The 27,239-nt window shown below is 35.3% G+C and overlaps 1 protein-coding gene across 1 annotated transcript in view; it reads left to right on the forward strand.

Moving 5' to 3' along the window:
• The window catches only part of LOC124363109 (syndetin), a 54,967-nt gene that overhangs the window by 19,544 nt on the left and 8,184 nt on the right, over nucleotides 1-27,239 (forward strand). The window contains exons 5-15 of the mRNA XM_046818238.1: nucleotides 1,046-1,234; nucleotides 2,604-2,795; nucleotides 5,934-6,060; nucleotides 6,950-7,124; nucleotides 10,172-10,361; nucleotides 12,102-12,302; nucleotides 13,380-13,462; nucleotides 16,012-16,204; nucleotides 17,923-18,030; nucleotides 18,757-18,939; nucleotides 26,127-26,285. Of these exons, the coding sequence (XP_046674194.1) occupies nucleotides 1,046-1,234; nucleotides 2,604-2,795; nucleotides 5,934-6,060; nucleotides 6,950-7,124; nucleotides 10,172-10,361; nucleotides 12,102-12,302; nucleotides 13,380-13,462; nucleotides 16,012-16,204; nucleotides 17,923-18,030; nucleotides 18,757-18,939; nucleotides 26,127-26,285 (1,800 nt within the window). The remainder of the gene's footprint in view (nucleotides 1-1,045; nucleotides 1,235-2,603; nucleotides 2,796-5,933; nucleotides 6,061-6,949; nucleotides 7,125-10,171; nucleotides 10,362-12,101; nucleotides 12,303-13,379; nucleotides 13,463-16,011; nucleotides 16,205-17,922; nucleotides 18,031-18,756; nucleotides 18,940-26,126; nucleotides 26,286-27,239) is intronic.

The following is a 27,239-nucleotide window of genomic DNA, read 5'->3' on the forward strand; positions in this document are numbered from 1 at the left end:
GCGTCGTTTGTTCTGAATAGCGCGGCGAAGCCGATGCAAGGTCTCGATGTAGGCCTCTGAGTTGATTGTTTCGCCTCTCGGCATGAACTCCACATGGATTAGGCCTTTTCGGTCCCAAAAAACTGTTGCCATCAATTTCCTGGTGTTCAAATTTGGTTTTTCTTTCCTGTTTTTTGTTGGTGAATTCGAGTGATGCCATTCCATTGACTGGAGCTTTGTTTCCGGGGTTCGATAGGAAACCCAAGTTTCGTCACCCGTTACGATGCGGTCAAGAAACGCATCACCTTCTTCGTCATACTGAGTCAAAAACTCAAGAGCTGCTCCCATCCGTTTAGTCTTGTGGACGTCAGTAAGAATCTTAGGCACCCAACGAGCACACATTTTCTGATAACCAAGACGTTCAGTCACTATTTCGTGCAAAATGCGACCTTGAAATTTGTGGAAAAAATTCCACTAGACCACTCAAAGTGAAACGACGGTTTTGTTGAATTTTTCCATCAACTTTCGCTGCCAACTCGTCAGTAACGAGTCGTCCAGAAAGTAAAGAATGTTTTGTTATAAGTCAATAAAAACAAAAGATTGACTTATAACATTTTTATTTCTTGACGGCCTTCCACTTCGTTCCTCGTCGTGCACATTAGTTCGACCTTCCTTAAATTGAATGCACCATTTTCTCACTGATGACTCGTTCATCGCATTGTCACTGTAAACTGCCTTAATTTGCCTATAAATTTCAATAGGTCGAACATTCTGTGCATTCAGAAACGCAGTTCACACTTGGCGGGATTTTCAATTAACGCCGCCATTTTAAACTTTCATAGGAGACGCAAACGTGACCTCACGGTACCGCTACTCAGCTCACACTGAGGCAGAAGGTGTGGCTAACGAACAAGCTATCTACCGCGGTGGTGGGGGAACTGCGCCGCCCGTGATGCGCAATCGTTCTTTACTTTCTGGACGACCCTCGTATTATTAAATGAGCTATAGAGTTGAAATGTTGCAAAAAAACCTTGGTGAAGCCTGTTATGCAACACGTGTTGTACAGCAACTGACGGAGAGCCGTATGCAAGAGTTACTGACTTCTGGAGACTACGCTGGGGCCATCTCGCTGCTGGTAGAGTGCCAGGGTGCGACGGCCATGTACCGGCACTTCACCTGCGTGGCGGCACTCAGTGGCAAGCTGCAGGACACGCTAGTCATGGCGGAGGAGCAACTGGATCAGGCTCTCGCAAATGTAAGTACTGTCATAAACGTGGTTAGCGCCTATATACGCGGCCAAGCTGATCTTTAATACACGTAAGAGTTTATAGATGCAGAGCGCTCTCTCAGTAAAAATTGAAATATTAGCTGTTGAAAATATTCAACAGAGAGCAGCTAGACATTCATTTGTTCAGTTTGGACTAAACAAAGTGGTGTTTCACTGTTGCTAATGGCGATTACCGATCCATAGAAAAGCGCACATGCTAACAGCTGAACATTTTCGATTATCCCCTGATGCGAAATTCGGCTATACGAGTAAATGCCAGTGTGATTGCTTATTGATTGTTTCCTTTCTGTGTTTAGTAACCCCAATTTTTAGGCTATAGTCTATGATTATTAGTGTTTTGAATAGTGTTTTATTGTGTATATTGTGAATAATGGTATATTTAGCCAAACCAAACCAGATAAATCCAGCCTCCACCCAGATGAATGTTTTGAGGTTTAACACACCAAAGTAGATTTAATAAACATTGATAAAATTAAAATTAATTTTTTTTACAACTTTTTCTGTTTCGTCAGAGTATAAACTAGCACACGAGTTTAATGTACTATCACTAGTATAAAGAATTCTACATTTTCCAATATAATTTTTTATTTTGTGCAAGGCCTTTCTGAATCAAAGATTCCATCATCAGGCACTTCACAAATTATCAAATGTTTACATTTTATTATCAAATACCATAATTATTAAGGTATTAATGGCACATTTTTTTCTCAGAGAGATTGGTTTTAACACAATTTTCAATGCTTCTTCCGTGGTTATTCTAATTGTTATAACATTTCTTTAAAAACTGTGTCCATCCATTTCAAGTTATGTGTTAGTTAAAACTATATTTTAAAACTCAGATCCATTAAATAGTGTTAAGGAAAGGCAAATTTTTCTTTTTAACATTATTTTTTCTTTTTCTTGGACTACAGGCCTATGTAGGAATCATATCAAACAGAATAAGGGAAAGAGTCTATACTGTTTAATACATTGCGTGCCGCGTGGGCTACAGGGCTGTGTAGGAATTTTATCAAATAAAATAAGGAAAGATGAATAAGGAATAAGGTGTTCTGTTTAACACATCATCTGCCGTGCTCCCCACTGATGGTCTGTGGATCGCCGCTTATGCTATTGTCTGTTTAAGGGTTCACTGTGGTTCAGCCATTCTCATATTCGGTAAAATATTTTTACTGCAGTCAATGTGTTAACATGACAAGTAACTAGATAAGTGCTGCAGTCTTCCACAGGATTTGAACATGTGCTATCTTCAGCTTGGACCCAAAGACCTTGAAATCGGCTCATACAACAGTGGTGGTTATTTCAACAGTGTAATCTCTACAAATTCATTGTGTGCCAGGTGTGCTACAAGTTTGATGAGTCCGTGTACGGCAAGCTGCAGGCTGCGTACGCTCTGCTGGGTAAGACTCAGATTGCCATGGATCAGCTCCACATGCACTTCACCTCTGCAGTCCACAACTCCGCGTACAAGGTCGTCCACTCCTATATCCAACCGGATTCTACCAAGAAGCAATATGCCCACCTCTGTAAGGTAATTTAACTTTGTGTTGACGTGAATTAATACAAAAATAATTCTTATCACTAGTTTATGCTACAATGTTACCCTATTAAAATTAATTCTACTGAAATAAATCACCCACACTCTTTCTATACAAACTAGACATAAGATTTCACCTTTTCCATACTACTATATGGTTCTAGAAAGTGTTGATTGAGATATCATTTGAATCCCCAGTTTTTTTTTTTTACTAATAAATCCATTAACTTTCCTATAACGCCAAGACAACTAAAAACATTTTGTTTAGGTTCATAGCTAATTGTTATTATAACTAAATTATAAAAGGTTAAAGCAAAAAAAGTATAAAACAAGACATTTTTCTTAAAATTAGCGTATTTATTGATAAAAATAAAAAAATAACTATTTACAAAACTGTTTATTTCAAATAAATTTTAATTTTATAGTAAAATGTAACTAAACTTAAAGTTTACTTACATTTTACTATAAAACAAGATAAATATTTCAAACTAACCACAACACTACTACACGATGAAGAATAATAATACGTAGTAGACGCGCACTGGTGACAACTGAGAAAGCTGTAATAAACACCACAGATAAGTTTGGTTATGACTCTGTAAGAACGGACGAGCAGGTGGTCGGAGTTAGATAAAGGGCGCTCTCCTTCCCCTACCGCAGAGTGAAGGATCGTTTAAATACTTCCTTAGCAACCGCGGTAAGCATCGGGAGCGAGAAATGGGCATTTCAAAGGCCTTTTGTGAACTAAAAAACTCTCCAAGAGACATAATCTATAATATTGAATAAAACTGTATTTGGCGTTTTGATCAAAGTCTGCCATTCTAATATATCCGTAAATGGTGTGGGAAGGGTTAAACCATGTATTAGTACCGTACCTGAAAAACTACAGTAGGATCTCACTAATGGACTAGGATCTCTCCAGTCCTGTGTTGGGATGGAGAAGCCAGTTTATTGAAATCGCCGGACCGGCAGAGATTAAAAAATGCATGTTATTTTATATATATATATATATATATATATACCGGGTGCTTCAAAAAAATGTATACGCACTTTAAACTATCGTAGTTTTCCCGCTCTACAAGGCTAATGTTATATTTCTTAGCCTGGTGGCAGCATAATCGTCCCTTTATGTTATATTGTTAGTTGGAATTTGTAATATCAACATGGCGGACGTTTGAGTTTTGAAGTGAAGAACGTAAGCAGGTTATTAAGTGGTAGTGGAAGTTTGAGAATGTAAATGAAGTTCAAAGACAGTGGAGAAGGGATTATGATACAGAACCACCCTCAAGATTAACAATTACACGCATACGAGACAAATTCGAAGTTCATGGAACAGTGTGTGATGTGCATAAAGATCATTCAGGTCGACCTCGAACAGCTACAAGTGATGAGTCTTCAACGGCAGTCTTGGAACTGTTTCAACGCTTTCCTAACAAATCTTCAAGGCAAGGGGCACGTGAAAGTGATGTAAGTGCTAGCAGCGTGCTACGCATTCTGAAGAGAGGCAAGTATCGTGTTTACATTCCAAGGCTGGTGCGACAGCTAAGTGACGACGATCCAGATCGAAGGTTGCAATTTTGTGAATGGGTTCAGGAGATGGTGATACGTAAACCGGAATTTATGGGTAGCATCATTTGGTCGGATGAAGCCCAATTCAAACTTAATGGAACTGTCAATAGGCACAATTGAGATCGAAGGTTGCAATTTTGTGAATGAGTTCAGGAGATGGTGATACGTAAACCGGAATTTATGGGTAGCATCATTTGGTCGGATGAAGCCCAATTCAAACTTAATGGAACTGTCAATAGGCACAATTGTGTTTACTGGGCTGAAGACAATCCTCACATTACAATTGAAAAAGCTGTAAATTTGCCTGGTGTAAATGTGTGGTGCGGTTTGTCTTCAAGGGGACTCATTGTACCTTTTCGATTTGAAGGTACTGTAACTGGTATTAATTACCTAACAATGCTAACTGATTCCATATTTCCTGCCATTCGTGCAATATACGGTAATGATAATTTTTATTTTCAACAAGATGGTGCCCCGCCGCACTATCACAGGGACGTACGAGCTTACCTGGATCAAAATTTGCCGGGCCAGTGGATAGGACGCAGGGGGCCAATCGAGTTTCCAGCACGCTCTCCAGACCTTACACCACTGGATTTCTTCTTATAGGGCACAGTAAAAGATGAGGTGTACAAACGTAAACCACGTAACCTAGACATTCTTTGGAATGAGATTCAAGCTGTGTGTAGAGAAATCTCATTGGACGTTTTGATACGATGTACAGAATCAGTGGTGACTCGTACTCGGAATTGTGTTGATGCTGCAGGTCACCAATTTGAACAGTATTAACATTTGTTATTTACGTTTCATTTACATTGGACTTTAAGCTTTCTAATTTCCTGAAATTTTACTTTGTAGAACGGTAAATAAATTTTCTATGGAAGTTCAAAGTGTGTATACATTTTTTTTTAAGCACTCAGTATATATATATATATATATATATATATATATATATATATATATATATATGATACAGATGCTTCCACAACTGCCACTTGAGCTGAGGAAAATAATACTTCTATAACCGACATACTTACACTAATAAGACTTGAAAAATGTGTTGAGACATTCTTTTCATGCCAAAAAGGAAAAATCTTTTAAAAACTTCTGCTAAATTATTAAGCACGTCGAACATATTTATTATTCTCATTTATTTTCTCATTATGAACAATATACAGTACTATTTGTAATTAAACATGTTTTTATTGAAATATTACATATTATTATGTGCGTTATATTTAACCTCCACTAATCCAGCAGTTCCGGTAAACTGGGTTCTCCAATCTTGATATATCACCAGATTAGTGAGATCTACTATATTGAAATAAGTACGCGTACTGTTAGGTTTAATAATGGAATTAGTAATTTCCACTCTTGGAACTTTTTCATTTTGGTTTGCTCAATTGGGTTCTTGCCAAACATTTTTACTATATTTATTAGTTATTTTTGTCTTGGCTTTTATTTATCGTGAATTAACCAGATTGAATTCTTAGTTCCATAAAATTGTTACCGTTGAAATTTTCACGGATACCCAGATTGACTCCTAACAAGGTTGTAATATTCCAGAATGTTCCTGAGAGTGAGTTTATCAAGTGCCTCATCGCCCTGTGCAAAGCTATGTGGGAGATTATCTACAGCTACCATCATGTGGTCAACTGGCACCGCCACCACAGTACCCAGGAGTTAGCCGGAGGTAAACGTGTTAACTGGTGATGTAGGCTGGGAATATTGCCAGTGGGAGGGAACTTATGAAATGGGAATATTGCCGTGAATATTTCTTTGGTCCTGGAAGATTTCCAAAAATTGGGCATTTATGAAAATTTGTAATTTTGAATGCTTTACAGTTAAAGAACCTTAAAACTAGGTTAACTAAGTGAATTCGTACATTTGAAGTCAAGAATTATCATTCCACGCATTTATTTCCCGTATTAGACAACATCCTGGGAATTTATAGAACTAAATGGATTTTGATTCCTAAACCATTATTAAAAACTCAAGCATTTTTTAAAGAAGTAATTTCATCTTTGAACTCATATTCAAACATCCTAGATGTAAAATATTAAAAAAACTATGTATTTTTATACATTTACTGTTTCTTTATGTTTTTTTAGCTTTACAATTTATAATAAATTGTTAAGCCAAAAATTGCCAATATTCCCATTTTTATTATATTACCTAGTTTTATTTAATTATAATTTTATTTTTAAATATATTTCAGTTTTAGAGTTTGATTTAATCATATAATTACTATTTTAACCTATTATTTTCTGTTTTTGAGCTATTTTGCAAATTAATCATAATTTCCCGGGAATGTATGAATTTTGAAAACTTGCTGGCAATATTCCCCGGGAATATTTTCTCGATTTCTGGGAATTTTACATCACTAATATTAACTAAACAGTTTGCAGAAACCTTGCAGATTCAAATAGAATTCATGATTTATATAGATCCTGTCACGAGTTAAATCATTCACAAATTAGTGTAAATGATTGTTAGTTATAACAACTACCCAATTACAATTTACTTTTAAACTTTTCTAACCAAATAAAGCTTCTGATCAGTCCCATGTGTATCATGTTTAGATAGTGGGAACTTTGAAACTTCCCTGTACGAGCAGTACGTCCACCAGAAACTGGAGAGTGGTCTGAAACGTTTGTGGCACGACACGCAGACCCGGGTCTCAGCTCTGTTCTTGGCAGCTGACCTCACGCACTACAAGTTTGATGAATTCCTACAACTTCTTGCAGTGGTGCACAGGTAAACTTCATGCTTACTTATCTTAATTTGGTTGGTCGCATAAAGATGCGTTTTTCGTGACTAATCATTTTGGTTTCTTTATCTTTTTCCACTTACTCTAACTGACATTATCTTATATCTTAAATAAAGCGTTCCTCCTAATAATCATTTTACAGAGAGGATTCAAACAACACTGTTTGTGAAGTATTGTGTCTTTAAAGAATCTTGACAGTTTGTACAACTCGGTTTATCGTAATAAATATGAATGGTTTAGATATTTACGTTGTGTCTGTAAATACCAGACTTTTATTGGTCAGATCAGATCTTGTGATAAATGGATCCACTGAATCTTGCACTCAGTTTACACTTGATTTTGTTTCCAATAAAAATTTATTTGAACTTTGATCGGAAGTTATTAAGGGTTGTAAAAACTAAGCTTGTGATAAGACATAATAAAATTGGTGATTTGTGGTTTTAATGCTTCATCAACCAAATCAATGTAATGTTAATTTTTAATGAGATTTAGTTGCAAAAACCATTTGAACAAACAAAGAAAATTAATGCTCTAGTGTTAAGCGTGAACAAAGTAAATATTTTGGAATCAACAGAATTATTTTTGGAATCAATGGTTAATTTATTCTCTCTGTAGAATTTTTTTAACTCTGGATACTTCTGAGAATCTCTCCAAGTATTGCCAGAGGTTCCTCTATTGTTTTAATCAGTTTGCTAGTGTGGTTTGCTCCGGTTTATTTAACTCACTAATACCCACCATTTCCGGTGGTTGTTCCCCTACCACATCAGGAGGTGTTTTATGGGAGTTAAACTCTGAACAAGATTTGAAACACCTATATAATTTAACATGAGGTTTCTTTGTTCTTCAAAAACATGATATATAGTCTGTATAATACTCCAAATCTATACATAAACCACGTTTCTGAAGAATAATTAAAATATGTTTGTAAAACAACCATCATTCACATAGTGGGAGTAAAATAAAAAATTAAGTTGAAAGGACAATAAAAACTTAAATCTGTATCAAGTTTTAAAGAAATGATAACTAAGCATGCAATGGTTTTTTATGGTTAAATTTGTAGTAATACATGATCATTTTCAATTAACACCTTCGCTGCTAAAAATTAAGTAATGTGTGTTACTAGAGGCTAATTTCTTTTTATTAGTATTCACTTACCAATTTAGTTGTGACACGGGTTGGTACAGAAAGGTCATCAAACACCAAAAGAGCCGAATTTCACCATTTTGAAAACGTGCAGTAGATCTACCGCACACGCTCCTGGGGCCAGTCTCTCTTCAAAGCACGCATCGTTTTCCTTATTGTTTTTGAAAACAGACCACTAACGATTGTTTATAATAATACTGGAAACAAATCACTTAGTATAACTAAAAATATATTGATAAAAAACACTAAAAACTACTATTTACAACCCAACCATCCTCCCCAAGGTACGCTTCATTAGTCATGGAATTGGTCAAAGCGATGTGGGACACACAACCCAGGCTGTCCATCACATTCTAAACACTGTCACATCACGTATTTCTTTCTGCCATTTGCATAGCAAACTCTGCACCTCTTTTGTTTACTTCTCTTTCCACAAGCCACTTTTTCTGTAATCCATGAGGGTACATGGGGGACGCTGCGGCGCTTCAGAGGTCGAGGAGGCTCGGGAACGTCAGGGAGTAGCTTGTCAACCTTCAGACGGAATTCATACAATGGCATTTTGTTTTCTTCACTTAATGTGCGAACTTCGTTATAGAGATAGTGTGCAGTCACTAACATCATCTGCATTACGAGGACAAAAATCTTCTTGCACCACCGCAGTGTTTTCCTTTCGCAAGGATAATATGACATCATTTGGTCACTGCGGTCCACGCCTTTCATAAAATGGTTATATTAAACTATTGGTAGTGGTTTTAGTCTCTCCAAACCACCTCAATTAATTGAATTCACCGGTAAAAAACGGTAAAATTTGAAGTAGTCTAAAAACTAACCACAAAACGCTAACTGAGAACGGCGACCACAAAAATGCAGGAAAAGTATGTCCCCACGAGCGGCAAAACGGACAACCATACACGATGAGTGCTGAGAGCACACTGACTGGGTTACTAAACAATGGCGCTGTGCAGTAGATCTACCGCACCCGCGTTGAACGTGTTAATCAATCAATCAATCAGTATCTTTATTTTTATATTCATAAAAAATGGTTACAGAGTCAGTGTGCTCACTAAAATTAATGTAATTTAAGGTTAGATTAACAGGTTTAAAACCATAGAAATGTAAAAATGTGAATCATTAATCTGTTTGAATTAAGGTTAACAAACATTTTCGTTAGACAAATATTGTAAGGTAAAACAATGAAAACATTAAAATGAAGTCTTATTAACAGTTACAAAACCCATTGAGACTATAGATTGTGGTATTTAAATTGATCAGTCTCTAGAGATTTTTAGTCACACATCTTGAGATTCTCTGGCAACATGCTAAAGAATCTTGTCCCACTAAAGGATGGTATATTGGTGTATAAAGTTGTTCTATGTGGTGGCAGAGACAGATTGTTTGTAACCAGAACTGTGTCATCGGCGTACATTATTGGGTAGACAATAGACAATATACTTTAATGACATATTCTTTGAGAACAGTACATTGAGTCAATACTTAAAAGTCAGTAAATAGGTTTATGAGTCATGTAGCTGATATTACCCAGGAATTTGGGTAGGTCAGCAGTAATCAAGACAAACATAACAGAACCCAGCACGGAACCTTGTGGAACACCTCTCTTAACAGCCAAGGGCATAGATTTTCCAACCTTCTCTGCCCAATTCTTGTTTTTTTTAATGCAACAAAACCGAGAGATTTGTTTTTGTTAACAGTTAAAGTATGACTGAGACAGTTGAAAGCTTTACTTAAATCAAGGAAAATACTTGTAACTTTGCTTCCTCTATCCAAGTTGTCAGTTATATGTTCTACTAAGTCAGTAAGGCATGAGCTGCCACAGATAAATCCATGTTGTCTATCTGTAAAATGTTGTAGTTAATACTTGTTCACCCTGCAGGCTGGAACAGATCGGTGAGGAGTTTTGTGGCAGTGAATCAGAAGAGTTACAGAACTGTGTGCGGGCGCAAAGTAGTAACTATTTTAAACGTTACCATACTGCCAGGCTTGACGAGTTGAGAATCTTCCTGGAGAATGAAGTGTGGACGCCTTGCCCTGTACGCGATGGCTTCAGTCTTCTCCAGTTGCAAGTAAATTCCTGATTTATCACTTGCTTAGAAAAATTAACTTGAACAGATTTGTTTATTAAATATTGTAAGACAACTGGAAAATAATTTCAGGTTTAAAAGAGGGTATTTAGAGGGAATTTAATTTCTGAGAATTTTTTAATATTATACTGTACAAACACATTTTCAGTAGATTTTATTGTGCCCAAAATGAACTCTAGCTAATTAAAAAATCCGTTTTAAGTAATTAATATTTCCTCTATGTTTAGAAGAAGAAAGATTTTATATTCAGCTATGATCTTGAAATTTCAAACAAAAGACACATCATTTGAATGTTAATTCACACAAAGCTATTTCTATGCCACTCTTTGTGTATAACATAAGAATTTCCAAAAATTTAAAAGCCCACCATCTTGAAATTATGATAAGATGAGTACTAAAATTATTTCAAAAATAACCAAGAGCACTATTTTTCACAAATGTAAATGGCCATGAAATTGTTAATATAAGGAGTTCATTTTTTAGAGTTTGTTATTGACGATGGAAGGTTTGAAAGGATAATATGATTTCAGACATTTGACATCGTTATATGTTACAATAAAGTATAACACTACTTTTCGAGGATTCAAATCTACCCTCTTCTTCAGGTAAGAAAAACCTTAAGGCATTAAAATAATGGAGTTGCTTTATAAGCTCTTTCAAGGTGCTTGTAAATACAATCATATTGTCAGTTGAAATCAATTTGATATTGTATTAATTATTGTTGTATATATATTACTATAATTTTATAGTAATACTTATTCACTCATATTACTGCTATGTTATATTGTATAACTTCTGCCATTAGATTGAAACCCAAGAAAACCCAAACACTGAAAAATCATAAACACAAGTTATGTGGTGGGTGATCTAAGAATTCTAATACAATTTTTATCTGTTCACAATAATGGTTATATTTTTGTATGTATAATGGGTGGCACATTATAAAATGTGTTAATACGTATGTGATAATTCTGGATACTACCATGATTAAACCTAATGCACAAATAGAATTACATTACACAGTGGTAGCTACAAAATTTGTGCTTTCGTGTCATGCACGAAGATTCAGTGAATGGACATTAAATTTGCCTCATTGTAAGGTACAAGCCATTTGAAAAAAGAGGTGGGGTATTGTGAAGGAAAAATCCTGTTTCATTCACAATCCTTCCCTCGTCAGAAACAAACTTTAAACAAAGAAGATGGGATATCTTGTAGATAATACTATGCGACTGGCTATAACAGCAACTGAAGTAGTGTGAGATGAGAAAGACGACCTTGGCTTGGCCAAAATTGATTTGCATACCAAGTGGCACTCATACAAAATCATGCCAAGCATTTCTTATCTCCTTTACGTGATGATACTGTATTAGATGTATATTTGTTCACATTTAAACATACTATATTACTGAAAAAAATATATAGCACAATATTTTTTAAATACATAATAGGTGCTATAATCACTAAATTTGTTTGCTTTATAATCAATTGAAGAGATTGAAATATATCATGTTAGATGAAGTGGGATGTTGATTAAGTGATACTTTCTCTAATGGAAAATTCTTTAAAGAATGAACTGCAGAAAATAAGGCTTTCAGTAAGGATTATAACATTTATTTCCTTTTAATTCCAAATATATTTTTTTTTGTATGCATATTTTGAAGGATTCTATAAATAACAACTTTTCTGAAATCTCACTTTTAAATTAACCGCTGCAATGTGCAGGAGTTCCGAGGCCTACGCAACTCCCTGCAGCAGTACGCAGGGGTCTCCCCTGTCCAGGTACCCTCTAGGGGGAGTGGTTCTCTTGATGGAAGCTCCGTGGGGGGTAGCTTCTTCACCCGTTACACCACATCGGACTCTCCATTCGATTCGTGTCCGGACATTGGAAGTCTTTCTCAAGATGAGAATATACTTGACGTTACTGTGAGTGCCATACTCTTTGTATTTTTAGTTATTATTTTGATTATGAAATGCAATTTTGTAAAATTAGGTGTGAGTTAATAGAGGATAGAGCCAAGGATTGTTACTGATTGATAGGAAAATCAGTAGTCTTACTGATTAAGGTGAAAACTACCTTCTAGGGTCCACTGATTTGAAAGAGCTCTACTAAATGAAAAAGATTGCAATGCAATTGAAATTTTTTTATTATGTGTAAAATTTGTTTTCTTTCAAATCAGTGGACCCTAGAAGGTGGTTTTCAAGGTAAGACTACCGATTTTGCTATTTAATTGATTTTGAAATTGGCATCCTTAAATTCATAATATATAAATCATCTTTCTGGGTTTGGTGTAAATATTTAATAACCCAGAAAGATAAATCCAATAATCTGGATTCTAGAACTGGATTTTATTTGATAAGACTTCATAAATATGCTTTAAAGTTTGCTTAATCCCTACAAACTTCAAGATTTCTCAAGCAAAAATAATTTACAGGTTTTGCTTAAAATCGTGGAGTATTTGAAAATAAGAGAAGCATATATGTTAGTTATTGCATGCCTACAAGCTGAAAACTAAAACAACAAATTGAAACAAATGGATCAGTGCTAATATAAAGTGGTGTAAATAAAATGATGATTTATTTTCTGGTCTCATGCTATTATAAAATTGCAGGACCTACTTTAAGTAGTAAAGAGAGGGGGGAAAAGATTTTGAGTTTACACCGCTGGAATTAATAAAATTGTTTTAACCTCTGAAATATGTATACAATGCCAAATAAACTTGAATACAAAATACTATACAGTGTGAGTTAAAAGTAGCATACACTCTGTTTTTGGTTTTGGAGGGATGAAATTCGGGACACCCTTGTAGGAAATAAAAAGTTCACTTCTATTTCCTTGAAAGGTGTCCCGACTTCCATCCATCCATCTTTATCCCTCCAAAACTAAACAGAGTGTATCCATACTTTTTAGCTCACAATGTATATAAATGCTTCTTCAATTGTAAATTTGTATATTAACTGTATTGTTTGTGTTTGCCTTAAGAATATTATCTTCTTTTCCAGGATTATACTTCTGGATATTTCAGTGAAGACAGTGACGAGGAAAATACAGAACTCACAGGAGCCGTTACTGCTAAAAACAACAGGTTATATTTCTGTTTAAATTATTTGCATGAATGTAAGGATAGTCTTTGTTTTAATGTGAATCTAATGTGTAGCATTATTGAAGATCTTATATGAGTATAGTAAACAAAATAAAGTCTAATAAAGTAAGGTATTTTTACACTTTGGAGACCACACTATAAAGGAAAAAGAAAGCCGTAAATACAAGGCTATTTGAAAGATAATATTTTGATAGTTGCATGGAAATAGCCATTTCTTAAAAGAACTGAAGTTCGTATTCTCTACTTTTTATTTGATAGATTATAAAACGAGCTCCCAAAACATGTGATTTTTACTAGAACAAATACGTAGATATCTATATATTGTACTATTGTTTCTTTCAAACCATTAGTGACCATGATGAAATGAGTATTGACATTACCTACCTGAACTTTAATAAAGGATGTATTTGTATTCAACAAATCCATCAGTGCTCATAAAACATGTTAGAAATCTGTTTGTTTACAACGGAAGTGCCTGTCATCAATACATAGATGTACAAGTTTAATAGACTTAGCATATACCACTATATAACACTTGCCTATGTAGGAATTAAGTTTTATGCAAAATTTCAAGGCTACAAATGAAATCTTTCTCAATATTTTGCCAAATGGTACTTTGAAATTTTTCATTATGTTGTGTTTAAAGCAATGTTCAAATAATAAAAGTTCTGGTGAGCCAGGGTAGTACAAGGCAAGAGTGTGCTAAAAATCTTGTCACTGACTGACTTTGAACATGTACTTTCTACTCAGTTATTTTTTTGTTTTACTCCATGGATAAAAAATATCACATATAAAAATCTCATATGATTGATTGTACGCAGTTTGTTTACAAATTTATTAATTCTGCTGTTTTCTCATTGCCATCATGGTTACCCTTAAGACCAACATAAACATTTTTTGTAACTCTCAGCAAATTCCATGGAGTGATAAACACCATTATCGAACTCAGTGTTGCTCATATAAAAATGATGCTTCATGCAGAAAATCAAGTCTGCAGGTCATATCGTTTTAGAGGTATTATGCGGACTGACAGAAATTAAATTTTCCAGTCTCTTGACGATAGGCTTTCACTAAAGTTCAGTCAATGAATTTTCCGAAGGCAAATATTAATTAAAAAACCATAGTATTTCTTTGATTACTTTGATACATAAAGAACAACAAAAACTTGTGTTAGTGATCTTCTGTTTGTTGCTACCGAGCAGATTTCATGTATGCACTGAACTTAGATATAGAAAATATGAACTTCAAATAAAATATTATTTTATAAAACCAGATTCCTTAGAGATTTTCAATTGATGTCCCACGGGAATTATTCAATAATAAATACACAAAATCAAAGAGGGCATTTGTTCTTACGTACTTTTTAATAATTGTAATTTTTAATTTATTTATTTATGGATAGCTGCCTTTGTCCCCCATACGATATATATATATAAAGAGGGCATGGTATGCTATTTTTGTTGCTGTTGGTCTATTCATAATTTTGTGTTTTCCTTTTAATATAAAAACAGTAGAATTGAGCTTAGACCACAGCTCATCAATGTGAAGCTTCCAAGAGAGAAATCCGTACAGTATTGTTCCCAGATATTTGGTTGCTTCAAACCTTTCTGAATCAGCAGGCTTGGTTTCTGCCTTCCTATTGCTAAAAGTTTTCACTCGGAGGAATTACAAAACAAGATAATTACGAAAAAAAAAAATATTTTTGTTGTCTTGTATGAAAAGGGTTCTTACAAAAGTAGTGAATACAATATAACTATATATGTGATAATGAATAAAATTGTAGGTGATATACTAAGAAAAATTGGACCACCAGTTTCAGGGTTTATTTACAGTAATTCAGATTATTTAGTTATATCAGATGATAAAAACTCAAAAGTTCAGTGCTTACTCTTTAGTGCCTTGCTGAGTATTCTTCCAGGCTGTAGAGAGTGTCCTACAATAACAACATCTTCATCTTTCTCTTCAAGATTTTGGAACTTACTCTCCAGCTGCAAAAAGATTTAAAGTCTTAATCTGAGTGCAAAGAGTTTTCTTCGTTGAGAGAACTGTTTTATTGGCTTACCTCTTCACTAAAGTGTTCTGCACATCTTGTTTGAAGGCTGTGTACGAGTATATCGCTGTTTCTGGGGAAATCTTGTGAACAAGCTGGTAGGATGGCTTTCGTGTGGAGAATGTAGTATTTTTTTGTTTAAAATTTGTTATTGACTATGGAAAGCTTGAAAGGATAACAGGATTTTGGACATTTGCCATCGTTATAGGTTATAAAAGGTATAACTCAACGTTTTTGCCATTGTTATAGGTTACTAAAGGTATAACTCAACGTTTTTGCCATCGTTATAGGTTATAATGATGGCAAATGTCCAAAATCCTGTTATCCTTTTGAATATAGTATTGTTTGTTAAAATGGATCTCAAACAGTAAAGGGCCCTGAATTTTCCAGCTTGTCAGCTCACTGTAAATTCCATAACCACCCCATTACATAATAGTCTGTTGTGGTAAATGGTAATGGTAAACCCTGTAAATGATTTCAGGAACAGAAGACGCCACGATTGTTCAGGTCCTCTCTTGACCAACACCACGCTGACAGTTCTGCGTCACTGTGGCAAATACCTGCAGATGAGTAGGTTGCTCCGAGCCAACTCTACCGAAGTAGTTGTCTGCCTCAGTCAGCTGTTTGACTACTACTTGTATGCTGTCTATTCATTCTTTGCGTCTGATTTACCGGTAAGATGTATTTCTTTCGAACATTTATTTAATATTTAAATTATTTAAGAGGAATCTTACTGATGAAATCATTATAATTCTCAATAATAAAAACAATAAAATTCTTCTATATGAACAGATAGAAATTAATAATCTCATATAAAATTCAGCCTTCATCTTTCTCTCAATCTCTCAAAAGAAGCTGTCTTATACATAGCGATCAGGATGTGTATTATATCTAAACATTAATAATACTTAGAGAAAAATAGAGGATGTAGCTGATACAAAGTTCTAGAGCCTTTATATTGATTTTAAGTTGATATGAAACAAACACATATCGTTCATTTATTCAAAATAAAATTTGACATCTCTTACGTGGCAAACATTTCTAATCAAAAGATATGTTAACTGTGTATTCACAACTATTGCAACAGATATGTGCATATGGGACTCAATTAAGAATCAATAAATAATTAGAATAACATTTAAAAAATAAAAAACTGAATTATTTATACACAGTCCAAACTGAAACAAAAATAATAATAAACCAAGTTTGAAAAATGTACCTAAATTTTGACATTTTATCTGTATCTACACCTATTATTACACATTATTATTTTACAAACGGCGGCAGACTCCCAAATACTACAGCATTCTTATAGTAATAGACAACATTCTGCATATGTATAGGTCTATAGGGTAGAATTATCAAATTTTTATGCATATTACTTAATTTATATGAAACATAAATCACAGTTCAAAATTGCTTTTATTACAAAACTATTATTCGCCCATAAAATAATGTGATATATTAAAGTAGAATGAAAAAAAGTAAAAAGAAATTATGAAGTTAGACAATGTCTTTCTGTTTTGTTCTATTTGAACAAAAAGCTTAGAAATTTTATCTAGTCGTATAAGGACCTTTGCAGTGCTTCTGGAGTGACAGGATGGGTATGGTTAGGGGTAGGGGCCACCTCCTGTCGAGATCCATGAGGAAGAATTTAGGGCACTGATCTCTAGTCATTTCCCCTCATAAGAAGGGGAAACCAGCTCTGAACCAGCTTCTCCAGTAAAAGCAGGCAGGGAGTGGCACACCCTTATGTCTAGGCTAGCAAGAACCTTGGACTCTTAGGGAACGAACCCCAACAACTCCAACAGTCATCTGCCGCAGTAGACTAGACCTATCGAATTACTCTTGCACCCCAGAATCTCGACATTTGCGGTTAGTGATGTCCCGCTCCTGGACATCCATAAGGTTGCCTAGATTTAAGTGACTCTTCGGTTTTTGCTGTGCCCAGAATGGGTTCTACGGAAGGTATAAACCAGCCAGAAGTGAACCCTCTGGTGCACACAACGTCTTGATTACATGAAAGATTAACTACTCTAGCTCTGTTTACTAGTTTAATTGTTCTATGTGGTGGTCCTACTTAGTTTGCTGTAACGGAGGTATAAACCAGCCAGAAGTGAACCCTCTGGTGCACACAACGTCTTGATTACATGAAAGATTAACTACTCTAGCTCTGTTTACTAGTTTAATTGTTCTATGTGGTGGTCCCACTTAGTTTGCTATAACGGTATATTCCTAAAAATTTTATGAGCTAATCTTTGCATATCCTAAACTATTTTCTCTATCTTATTACGAGGTAGTTTGCATAAAACCAATCTATAACAAATTGTAGTGCTTAATTTGACGGTTGAGACCTATTTTTCAAAATTGGGGATCTTATTTATTGTTTTAGGCAGTGACTTCTAGTAGTACATTGTCCCTGAAACTTCAAGCTACATTGAAAAGGATTAAAGAATCGCTAACACCCAACCAAAAAGAAGAAGAAGCCATTGAATACAAGGTACGTAGATTGATAATGTGTTTTACAAAATGTGAAATGAATGTGCCGTTACTTATTCTGAACAAATCAGTTAGTCATTTACATTTGAACATAGAATTGATATTGATTGTGTGATGTGGTAACAGTGTGTGGACAAAGTTAATAAACTTTGTCCATAAAGAATTCACTTGCATAAAAATATTTAATAATAACAACATTACAATTTAGTTTTTAGTATGTCCATGTATGGAAACCGGTACATGATGTAAAAATAATAAGCAACAGTGTTATGAATATACCGATCACCCAATCTATCCCGCTGGAGTGTTTAATATAGGAGTAGATGGAGAAGAAAAGTAAATTCATATGGTGTGTTACTTGTCCGTAGTATTAATAATTTTTGCAGTTGAAGGACAGCATTGGAGAACTAAGAAAAGCAACTGTATATGTGCATAAAGTAGTTTGATAATAATGAACAAATGAAGTATAAACATTTACAATAAATGGATTCACTCTGGTGTAGTAATATAATAAAATGTTATTTCTTTTGCCCACTTTTATTTACTTTAGTTACACCATTTTGCTCAGAATCAAAAACAGTTTTCCTGAAAAATATCTCCTTATTTATATACCAAAATAATGTCTTCCTACTGATCGTAGAAAATCAAAATTGTAGCTTACTGATACATTCCTAAGGTAAACGGTTTTTAGCAGATGCTATGATTAAAATGTTGAATGTGTTGGCAGGTTGGAGAGCCTAGTATGTCAATGGTGGTAGACTTGAATAGCAACGAGGCACTACACGGCTTGTCGGAGAGAGTAGTAGCGGTAGAGTCTCTGGTGTTCTTGGCTGATCAGTTCATATTCCTTAAACCTTACTTAGAGCACCTGCAACCACAGTCTCACACCCTCCACGTCCTTTACAACCAGGTAAAGCATGTAACTTTGACACTGCATATGCTTTCACAGCTTATATGGCTGTGGTTTCTCAGACCAGTCATTTAATATTTCAGTTTACTCCGTCTATTAATACTTTTAGTGGGTTATAAACAAGATTTGTGGTACACATAAGGAGGGTTTTTTCCAAGAGCGTTGTGCTTCTACTAGCTGTGTTGAATGTTGAAACAGAGAAAGAACTTTCATCTTCGGGCTGTATATGCAATTAACTAAGAACTCAACTGGGAGATGGAACATTGATTGCACTGGTTCATCTCCACTCCCACTTCCAGTCATCAAAATGAAATTACCAGAATAATTATTAGTCCTGCATAATTAGTAATGCAGGATGTAATTTTTATTTTATTATTTAATTGTATTTCAACCCAATTTAATGTCAAAAAGTATTTAAACTATTTCATTTCATTTAATTTCATTCAGGCCAGTGTACGCTTGTGTAGCATGGCAAGCTGTGGACATCAGGCAAGCTCTGACATTAATGATGGATGTCTTGTAATATACTGATAAACTAATGGTATTGTTCAGTAGTGAGTGTGGACAGTGTACGCTTGTGTAGCATGGCAAGCTGTGGACATCAGGCAAGCTCTGACATTAATGATGGATTCAAGATTCAAGGTTTTTATTGTCGTTAGGCAATCCATAGAAATGCAATTGACAAAGTCATAGCTAATTATTTACAATGATCACATCATATAAACCTTAAAAAATACATATTAGGCACATATTTTTCATGTAAGTCAATTGAATAAATATGAAAGTCAATAAATAAACTAAACTATGTACATAAATTATTTACTAAAGTTAATGTAAGGTGTAAAAGTTGAATCTACACACAGTTAAAAATATCATAAATAAATGAATAAATAATTTTAAATCTTAGGCTACTAATATCACAGTTCAAAAAATCATTCACTGAATAAAAAACATTTTGTTTAAACCACCTTTCTGTTATTTTTTTAAAACTTTGCAAGGGTACAGTCCATGCCTTTTCAGGTAATTTGTTAAAAAATTTAAGTTTCATTTTAATGTGACTTCTATTGGTTTTCTCTAATTTTATTTGAGGCAATTCTAAGAAATAATTTGATCTAGTTGGATATCTGTGTACTTCCTGCCGTACTTTAAACAACTCAAGACCCTCTTTAACACTAATTAAACAGCAATATATATATATATATATATATATATATATATATATATATATATATATATATATATATATAAATTATAAAGGGTCATTTTACTTCTAGTTCTTTAAAAATTTCTACACATGACGCCCTAGGTTCAACATTTTTTATTATCCTAAGGGTTTTTTTTTTTGCCATACAAAAACTTTTTTGGAATTACAAGAGTTACCCCATAGGGTTATGCCATAATGCAAATGAGATTGAAAAAATGCATAGTAGGCCATAATTAGCATATTTCTTGATACACCTTTTCAAAAGATAGGTTACCCTTGCCAGTTTTTTACACAGTTCTTCAATGTGATAATCCCAGCTTAACCTACTATCTAGATACATTCCCAAAAGCTTTACAGGCGTAATGTCTTTATATATTGTGTGATTCAAAGAGAAAATTATTTTTTCAGTTTTGCTGTTGTTTACCATAAGTTTATTAGCCTCAAACCAATCTAATGCCCTTTTAACTGCCTGGTTTTCCAACTTAAAAAGTTCATCAAGATTTTGATCAAAATTTAAGAGAGTGGTATCGTCAGCGTACAATATTGTTGTACACGGTGTATTAAAAGCTAAGTCATTGATGGCAATAACGAAGAGTAAAGGTCCTAACACTGAATCTTGCGGGACACCCACTTTTATTTCTCTAAAATTAGATTTGTCTTGCCCTTGTACAACCATCTGCTCTCTATAACTAAGGAATGATTTGAAAAGATTTAGTTCATTATTCTTAATACCATAACAAAACAATTTTTTCACTATTAATTCATGAGAAATACAGTCAAAGGCCTTTGATAAATCTATCAGTGTTGCAGACGTCAGAAACTTACTTTCAAAATTTAAAAGAATTTTTTCCACTACTCTTTCTACAGCTTTTACAGTACTACGTCCAGAGATAAATCCAAATTGTTGATCGCAGAACAAATTATTTTGTACAAAGAAAAGATTTAGTTGCATTTTTATACACCCTTCTAAAATTTTACTAAATATTGGTATCAAGGAAATTGGGCGATAACTTATGGATTAAGTTTATCTCCTTTTTTATAAATGGGTGTAACTTTACTTATCTTAAAAGCTTTTGGATATTTACCTTGTTCATACTTTTGTAGGCCAGTATATTTTACTGTGTTGTTTTTTGTTTTTTAACTGTACATTATTGTAATATGTATTGTTTTTATGACTGACTTTGTCAATTCTGTAAAGAAAAATGGCAATAAAAATGATTCTGATTCTGATTGTTCCAGAATCATATTAAAAATAAAGGTGAGAGGTCTTAAAATTATGTCTATGATGTCCTTTACCACTTTGTTAGATATCCCGTAATAGTCCTCACTCCTTGATGAGCTCAAGTTTGATACTAATTTTAAAATGTCACTATCTACAATTTTTTTCCAACTAAAGATCTCTATTGCCCTATTAGAATTCAAGACGTAATTATTTGTAAGTTCTATTGCATTGTTTTCCAATACACCAGTGTTTAAACCACTACCTATATCTAGATTACTTACTAAATTAACAAAATAGTCATTAAATGTATCACATTGTATGCCTGCTGCCTGATCATACTTATTGTTATTGCCAGAGTTAGTTTCTGCTTTTATTACATTCCAGGCTGCTTTACATTTATTTGTGGCATTTTGTATATAGTTTTCATTTGACTTTATTTTTTCTTGCCTAATTTTGGACCTGTACTCTTTTAAAGCTCCTAAATATTCCTTCTTATGGTAATTTTTATTAAGTGTACCCTTGCTACTTTTGAACCTATCATAAAGGCAAACCACAAACTCTCTAAATTTTCTTAACTCTGATGTAAACCATTTATGGTGTGGGATTTTCAAAGCGTTAGTTTTAATCTGCTTCACTTTACAAAACTCATTGAGAGAGTTTGTCACATTAGTAATAAAGTAATCACAGGCTTGATCAACCTCTGAAAAATTGCCAATATGTAACCAGTCTACAGCTTTTAAATTTTCCCTAAGATTTAAAGTGGCATTATATGAAAGGTTTCTAACATATTTTATTTCCTTATTACCATTTAATTTTGGGTTAAAACAACCAAACTTTGCCAAAATCCCTGCGTGATCCGATAAGTGAGGTTCTACAACTATACAGTCAACATGTTCTCTAGATACATTTGTGGCAATATTGTCTATACATGCTTTACTTCTAGTTTCTTCTTGATTCAGACAGTACAGGTTACAAGATCTTAAAACATTTAAAAATGAATTTGTTTCATATGATTTCTTTACAATATTTATGTTAAAATCTGCTGTTAAAACAATTTTTGAATTTTTATATTTTTTGTACAGAAAAGTTAAAAGTGTGTCCAAAAAATTAAGAAAAATGTCTATATTAGAATCTGGTGGTCTGTAAGCTGTAACTATGGCAAGGTTTTCCCTAGACAGAATCACTGCTGTCGCTTCAAAGGTTCTTTCGATACAAAAACTATCCACATCAATAGTCTTGAAATCAACATCCTGCTTGACAAATATAACACTTCCTCCTCCTAGTGACATTTTCCTACAACTAATATTTCCTATCTTAAAACCATATGGAACATACATGGAGGCTTCCTCAGTATAAAGCCAGTGCTCACTTAGTGTTACAATATGACAATTCAATCAAATGTCTTGGATGTCTTGTAATATACTGATAAACTAATGGTATTGTTCAGTCAGTGAGTGTGGCCAGTGTACGCTTGTTTTAGCATGGCAAGCTGTGGACAGGCAAGCTCTGACATTAATGATGGATGTCTTGTAATATGCTGATAAACTAATGGTATTGTGCAGTCAGTGAGTGTGGCCAGTGTACGCTTGTGTAGCATGGCAAGCTGTGGACAGGCAAGCTCTGACATTAATGATGGATGTCTTGTAATATACTGATAAACTAATGGTATTGTGCAGTCAGTGTGTGTGGCCAGTGTACGCTTGTGTAGCATGGCAAGCTGTGGACAGGCAAGCTCTGACATTAATGATGGATGTCTTGTAATATACTGATAAACTAATGGTATTGTGCAGTCAGTGTGTGTGGCCAGTGTACGCTTGTGTAGCATGGCAAGCTGTGGACAGGCAAGCTCTGACATTAATGATGGATGTCTTCTAATATTGATAAACTAATGGTATTGTGCAGGCAGTGGGTGTGGCCAGTGTACGCTTGTGTAGCATGGCAAGCTGTGGACAGGCAAGCTCTGACATTAATGATGGATGTCTTGTAATATACTGATAAACTAAGGGTATTGTGCAGGCAGTGTGGGTGTGGCCAGTGTACGCTTGTGTAGCATGGCAAGCTGTGGACAGGCAAGCTCTGACATTAATGATGGATGTCTTCTAATATTGATAAACTAATGGTATTGTGCAGGCAGTGGGTGTGGCCAGTGTACGCTTGTGTAGCATGGCAAGCTGTGGACAGGCAAGCTCTGACATTAATGATGGATGTCTTCTAATATTGATAAACTAATGGTATTGTGCAGGCAGTGGGTGTGGCCAGTGTACGCTTGTGTAGCATGGCAAGCTGTGGACAGGCAAGCTCTGACATTAATGATGGATGTCTTCTAATATTGATAAACTAATGGTATTGTGCAGGCAGTGGGTGTGGCCAGTGTACGCTTGTGTAGCATGGCAAGCTGTGGACAGGCAAGCTCTGACATTAATGATGGATGTCTTCTAATATACTGATAAACTAATGGTATTGTGCAGGCAGTGGGTGTGGCCAGTGTACGCTTGTGTAGCATGGCAAGCTGTGGACAGGCAAGCTCTGACATTAATGATGGATGTCTTGTAATATGCTGATAAACTAATGGTATTGTTTCAGTAGTGAGTGTGGCCAGTGTACGCTTGTGTAGCATGGCAAGCTGTGGACAGGCAAGCTCTGACATTAATGATGGATGTCTTGTAATATGCTGATAAACTAATGGTATTGTGCAGTCAGTGTGTGTGGCCAGTGTACGCTTGTGTAGCATGGCAAGCTGTGGACAGGCAAGCTCTGACATTAATGATGGATGTCTTCTAATATACTGATAAACTAATGGTATTGTGCAGTCAGTGTGTGTGGCCAGTGTACGCTTGTGTAGCATGGCAAGCTGTGGACAGGCAAGCTCTGACATTAATGATGGATGTCTTCTAATATTGATAAACTAATGGTATTGTGCAGGCAGTGGGTGTGGCCAGTGTACGCTTGTGTAGCATGGCAAGCTGTGGACAGGCAAGCTCTGACATTAATGATGGATGTCTTCTAATATACTGATAAACTAAGGGTATTGTGCAGGCAGTGGGTTGTGGCCAGTGTACGCTTGTGTAGCATGGCAAGCTGTGGACAGGCAAGCTCTGACATTAATGATGGATGTCTTCTAATATTGATAAACTAATGGTATTGTGCAGGCAGTGGGTGTGTGGCCAGTGTACGCTTGTGTAGCATGGCAAGCTGTGGGACAGGCAAGCTCTGACATTAATGATGGATGTCTTCTAATATTGATAAACTAATGGTATTGTGCAGGCAGTGGGTGTGGCCAGTGTACGCTTGTGTAGCATGGCAAGCTGTGGACAGGCAAGCTCTGACATTAATGATGGATGTCTTCTAATATTGATAAACTAATGGTATTGTGCAGGCAGTGGGTGTGGCCAGTGTACGCTTGTGTAGCATGGCAAGCTGTGGACAGGCAAGCTCTGACATTAATGATGGATGTCTTCTAATATACTGAATAAACTAAGGGTATTGTGCAGGCAGTGTGGGTGTGGCCAGTTGTACGCTTGTGTAGCATGGCAAGCTGTGGACAGGCAAGCTCTGACATTAATGATGGATGTCTTCTAATATTGATAAAACTAATGGTATTGTGCAGGCAGTGGGTGTGGCCAGTGTACGCTTGTGTAGCATGGCAAGCTGTGGACAGGCAAAACTCTGACATTAATGATGGATGTCTTCTAATATACTGATAAACTAAGGGTATTGTGCGAAGTCAGTGGGTGTGGCCAGTGTACGCTTGTGTAGCATGGCAAGCTGTGGACAAGCAAGCTCTGACATTAATGATGGATGTCTTCTAATATACTGATAAAACTAAGGGTATTGTGCAGGCAGTGGGTGTGGCCAGTGTACGCTTGTGTAGCATGGCAAGCTGTGGACAGGCAAGCTCTGACATTAATGATGGATGTCTTCTAATATACTGATAAACTAAGGGTATTGTGCAGGCAGTGGGTGTGGCCAGTGTAAGCTTGTTGTAGCATGGCAAGCTGTGGACAGGCAAGCTCTGACATTAATGATGGATGTCTTCTAATATACTGATAAACTAAGGGTATTGTGAGGCAGTGGGTGTGGCCAGTGTACGCTTGTGTAGCATGGCAAGCTGTGGACAGGCAAGCTCTGACATTAATGATGGATGTCTTCTAATATATGATAAACTAATTGGTATTGTGCAGGCAGTGAGTGTGGCCAGTGTACGCTTGTGTAGCATGGCAAGCTGTGGACAGGCAAGCTCTGACATTTAATGATGGATGTCTTGTAATATACTGATAAACTAATGGTATTGTGCAGGCAGTGAGTGTGGCCAGTGTACGCTTGTGTAGCATGGCAAGCTGTGGACAGGCAAGCTCTGACATTAATGATGGATGTCTTGTAATATACTGATAAAAACTAATGGTATTGTGCAGGCAGTGGGTGTGGCCAGTGTACGCTTGTGTAGCATGGCAAGCTGTGGACAGGCAAGCTCTGACCATTAATGATGGATGTCTGTAATATGCTGAGAAATAAACTAATGGTATTGTGCAGGCAGGGGTGTGGCCAGTGTACGCTTGTGTAGCATGGCAAGCTGTGGGACAGGCAAGCTCTGGCATTAATGATGGATGTCTTGTAATATACTGATAAAACTAATGGTATTGTGCAGTCAGGTCAGTGTGGCCAGTGTACGCTTGTGTAGCATGGCAAGCTGTGGACAGGCAAAGCTGTGACATTAATGATGGATGTCTTGTAATAAGCTAATAAACTAATGGTATTGTGCAGTCAGTCAGTGTGGCCAGTGAGGTGCGGCGGCCAGTGTACGCTTGTGTAGCATGGCGAGCCGTGGACATCAGGCAAGCTCTCTCATTAATGATGAGGGTCAACTGGGAAGTCAAAGATGTTGAGAGTAAACACAGCAACTATGTGGATTTTATATTGAGGGTATGTACTTTGGTTTCATCTTGATTCCACATCTATAAATTTTAATTACCAACTTGAAAAAAATTAGTGCAACAAAATGTTTAATTCATGCTGTACAATCAGCAGATCCTCCATGCAATCCAAAAAATGGTTTCATTTGGCTTATACAAAAAACAGTGAATCCAATTAATCTATCGAAAGAACTGTTTCATTTGGATTGTGTATAAATATTCACTCAGACTAAACTATTCCATTTAGGCTACATAAAACAGTATATCGACCTATGCTATTGACCTAACTGTTCTGCAAACTGCAGTTATATTCATAGCAGTACAGTTGATCTACACTTTGACCTTAGAAACAGCTGTGCCATTCAGATAATTGAAATAGTTGTTTCACTTTGGTTATGCATTCAACAGTAACATTTTGACTATCTGAAGAACTGTTTTGGACTATTTAATATATATATATATATATATATATATATATATATATATATATATATATATGTATATATATATATATATCCCAATTTAAACTCAGTATACTCATGCAAAAACTATAAAAACTGTTCTGTTTAGGCTATACATGCTGCGTTTCCGTCTGGATTATACAAACAGCAGTTTTATTCTATACTACAGTTCCACTTGGGCTATAAATACAGCAGTTGCACATGGTCTGTCTTCACTCCTTAAAATATTGCAATCAACTATCAATATTAATATCCCATAACTCACCAAAAGCTTGTATAAAATCTGTTTTTAAACCTTGTGTGCTTTGGCTTATATAACGTGTCAGTGCCTCGCCTCAATGTTGTTTTTAAATTAAAGAACTAATACTCCATTTTACTATAATTCAATAAGTAAGCATTACTTTGATATTACATGGTTTCTTCTAATAGCCTTAAATTTTTTGAACAAAAATATTTCTAAAAACTATAAATTAAAAGAACTTTCCGTTAAAACCGCATTTTCT

The sequence above is a fragment of the Homalodisca vitripennis genome, chromosome 5 (genome assembly GCF_021130785.1).
Source record: "Homalodisca vitripennis isolate AUS2020 chromosome 5, UT_GWSS_2.1, whole genome shotgun sequence".
NCBI classification, from domain to species: Eukaryota; Metazoa; Arthropoda; class Insecta; order Hemiptera; family Cicadellidae; genus Homalodisca; species Homalodisca vitripennis.